This window comes from Castanea sativa, chromosome 9 (assembly GCF_040712315.1).
Source record: "Castanea sativa cultivar Marrone di Chiusa Pesio chromosome 9, ASM4071231v1".
Lineage (NCBI taxonomy): Eukaryota > Viridiplantae > Streptophyta > Magnoliopsida > Fagales > Fagaceae > Castanea > Castanea sativa.
Genome location: NC_134021.1, coordinates 35,800,957 through 35,804,634, shown reverse-complemented (window position 1 = coordinate 35,804,634; position 3,678 = coordinate 35,800,957). Strand labels below are relative to the sequence as shown.

General features: G+C 36.6%; 1 protein-coding gene across 1 annotated transcript; it reads left to right on the top strand.

Moving 5' to 3' along the window:
- Window positions 1–236: 236 nt before the first annotated feature.
- LOC142609131 (uncharacterized) lies at window positions 237–3,431 on the top strand. Its single transcript, XM_075780756.1, has 6 exons — window positions 237–353; window positions 448–1,009; window positions 1,072–1,326; window positions 1,423–1,463; window positions 2,361–2,533; window positions 2,726–3,431. The coding sequence occupies exons 1-6, from the start codon at window positions 237–239 to the stop codon at window positions 3,429–3,431; spliced, it is 1,854 nt and encodes a 617-aa protein (XP_075636871.1).
- Window positions 3,432–3,678: the final 247 nt, after the last annotated feature.

Sequence of the window (3,678 nt, the reverse complement as noted above, 5' to 3'; positions counted from 1 at the left end):
TTATTTTGTAACCACTTTTCATTCATTCTGAATAACAATTTTTCAATTTCTTCAATTCCTTTTCTCTCTCTTTAACTCTGTTTTACATGGTATTAGAGCAAGTTTTCTGAGATTTTCTTTCATTTTCTCAGTTCCCAAACAGAGTTTAATGTTTCGTTTTCTCATTCATGGCTTCCGATTCCACAACTAATACTTAGTCTCAAACTGTGCACTCAGTGCCTTCTTCAAGTTCAACAATGGCAGATGAATTTGCAAATAATCCCTTCTTTCTTCTAGCGAATGAAAATCCTGGTCTTATGCTTACTTCGCAACCTCTCACTAGTCCAGAAAACTACATGAGTTGGGCACGATCTGTGTTTTTGGCCTTGAGTTCAAGAAACAAGTTTAGCTTTTGTGGATGGATCAATTGTTGAGCCTGATTCATCTTCTCCATTGTACAATTCTTAGAGCAGATGCAACACTACGGTGCTTTCTTGGTTAACTAATTCACTCAGTTTGGATTTGAAGGCTAGTGTTATGTACATCAACAATGCCAGGGATCTGTGGATTGATCTTAAGGATAGGTTGTCTCAGGGTAACACTCCAAGGTTATTTGAGCTTGGGAAGGAGATTTCACATCTTGCACAAGGATCACTATCGGTGAGTTCTTATTTCACAAAATTTAAGACTTTGTGGAATGAATATGCTAATTACCAGCCTTTCACAGTCTATACTTGTGCTTGTACTTGTGGTTCTAAGTCTTCTCAACTTGATGCTCAACATAAGGAGCATGTTTTTAGGTTTTTGATGGGACTGAATGATAGTTATGGCCATATTATAAGTCAAATTTTGTTAATTGAACCTTTACCTTCTCTTAGCAAAGTGTGTTCTCTGATTTTGCAAGAAGAGAAAAGAAGGACTATTGGTCAAGGTTTTAACATGATTCAATCAGGTGATGTTGTTGCTATGTATGTGAATAATAGCAAAGGTTTTCTTGGTCATCAAGGACTGAAAAATGGTGGTAAAGGGGGTAATGGCAAGAAAGATAGGCCTATGTGCACTTATTGTGGTCTCACTGGACATATATAACAGATAAATGCTATAAACTCCATGGCCATCCTCCTGGTTACAAACCAAAAGGAGGCAACAAGGCTATGGCAAATCAGATTGCTTTAATGCAGACCTCAGGGAATTGTGGATTGGATATCATTTCCCCAAATGTGCATTCAAATGTGCATTCTGGTTTTCTGCCTAGTGGAGTCTTGCAAAGTGTTGGTGTTCAACCTTCTGGTGCTTGTATTCAATCAGATATTATTTCACAAAACCATGTTGGTCACTTTGGTGGAGGTTCTTATGTGCAAGCTAGCCCACAGGTTCCACTATCATAGGCTCAATGTGAGCAATTTCTAAATTTTCTAAAGACTTATATGACTTCTGGATCAGGCAATAATGCTCAGACTGCTCACCAAGCTGCTTCTGTTATGGCATCTTATCCTACCATTTAACAACCTTTACCTTCCACATCATCTTCTCCTTCTTCTTCATCAAACTTCTTAGGTAATCCTTATTGGATTCCACCTAACTTTTCTCATTCTATTTTTGCTGCTCAAGTTGTTGATAGGCATGCTTACAAGTCTAAACTTGGATCATTGACACTGGAGCAATAGATGGTTCATTTTGTTGCTCAATTGACTACAATCACTTCAATTGTCCATACTTTTGTCTATTTTCCAAATGGGGAACAAGCTTTAGTCACACATATAGGCACAATGCATATTTCTTCTATATTAATTATCATTGATGTTCTGTGTGTGCCATCTTTTATATTCAATTTGATTTTAGTTAGCAAACTCACTAAATCACTTTGTTGTTGCCCCATTTTTCTTAGTGATTGTTGTTTTATTCAAGACCTTACTCAATGGAGCACGATTAGTCTGGGTAAAGCACACAATGGCTTATTTTCGCTGCAAGATTTAGGTTGTAGATCTTCTGCGTCTACTCTTGCTGCTACTGTTACTTTTGTTTCTTCATCTTCCTTATGGCTTAGTAGATTAGGACACCCTTCTCATTCCAAACTTCAATTGTTGAAGCAATTTGTACATGACGTTGATATTAATAAAACTGCTTCTTGTTGTGACATTTGTTATTTTTAAAAACAGAAGAAACCTCCTTTTACTTCTAGTATTCATATATCCAATAAACCTTTTGATTTGATTCATTGTGATCTTTGGGGTCCATTTTCTACTAGTACTATTGATGGTTTTAGGTTCTTTGTAACAATTGTGGATGATTTTACTAGATGTACTTGGGTATATCTACTTAAACATAAGTCTGAAACACAATTTTATCTTCCATAGTTTGCTTCTATGTTGAATACTCAGTTCAATTGCAAAATTAAAACTATTAGAAGTGATAATGGTACTGAGTTTTACCTTAAGGATTTCTTTCAATCTCATGGCATCTTGCATCAATTGACTTGTGTTGATACTCCTCAACAATATGTTGTTGTTGAGAGGAAGCATCAATATATTCTCAATTTTGCAAGGGCTTTAAGGTTTCAATCATAGATTCCTTTATGTTTTCGGGAAGATTGCATTTTAACTACTATTTACTTGATTAGTAGGCTTCCTTATAGGTCCTTAGGTAACAAAAGTCCTTATGAACTTCTTTTTAATTCTCCACTATCATATAATCATCTCAAATGTTTTGGTTGTTTGTGTTTCATTTCCACTTTAGCTCATAATAGGGACAAGTTTGTACCTAGGGCTAGGAAGTGTGTGTTCTTAGGCTATCCCCATGGCATCAAGGGCTACAAAGTTTTGGACCTTACCTCCAATTCTGTTCATATCTCTAGAAATATCATTTTCTATGAACATATCTTTCCTTATGCACTTTCTTCTCAACCTTCCAATTCTTATCTAGATGACTTAGTTTTTCCTCATTGCACTTCAAATTCTTCTTCCCACTCAATTGACATTGCAACCCCTCCTTCCTTTTCTACTTCTACACCACATTTATCTGTTGATCCTAACTTCACACCTGTTGTTGACAATACTTCCAAATCTGTTGTGGAAATTGATGTTCTTCCTATTGCAAATTCTGCTGCAGACCCTATTCCTACCCTTCTTCCTCCTACAGCCACTACTGACCTTTTACCTTCTTCAATTTCCCAATTTGCACCTTTTTCCTTGCCTACTGACCCTATCATCCCTGCTGTATCACCTTTTTCCTTACCTTCTGCTTCTACCCCTACTCTTAGAAGGTTCACTAGATCTCATAAACCTCCCTCTTATCTCTCTCAATATTCTTGCAAGTCTGTTAGCACTAAGCCTAATTCTGGTATGTCATATGATCTCTTAGCTTATTTGGACTATTCTCACCTTGGCCCTACCTTTCATACCTTTGTCATGGCAGTCAATTCCACTCCTTTAGAACTTGCCTCTTTTCACTAGGCAATTTAAATATCCTGAATTGAGGGCTACTATGAATAAGGAAATAAAGGCCTTAGAGGTTAATAATACTTGGAGTTCGGTTCCTTTACCTCTTGGTAAGTACCCTATTGGTTGTAAATGGGCTTATAGAGTTAAATATCTACTTGATGGCTCCATTAAAAGGTATAAGGCTTGGTTAGTTGCTAAAGGTTTCACAAAAAAGTTTTGCTTGGACTATTCTGAAACTTTTTCCCCTGTGGCTAATTCT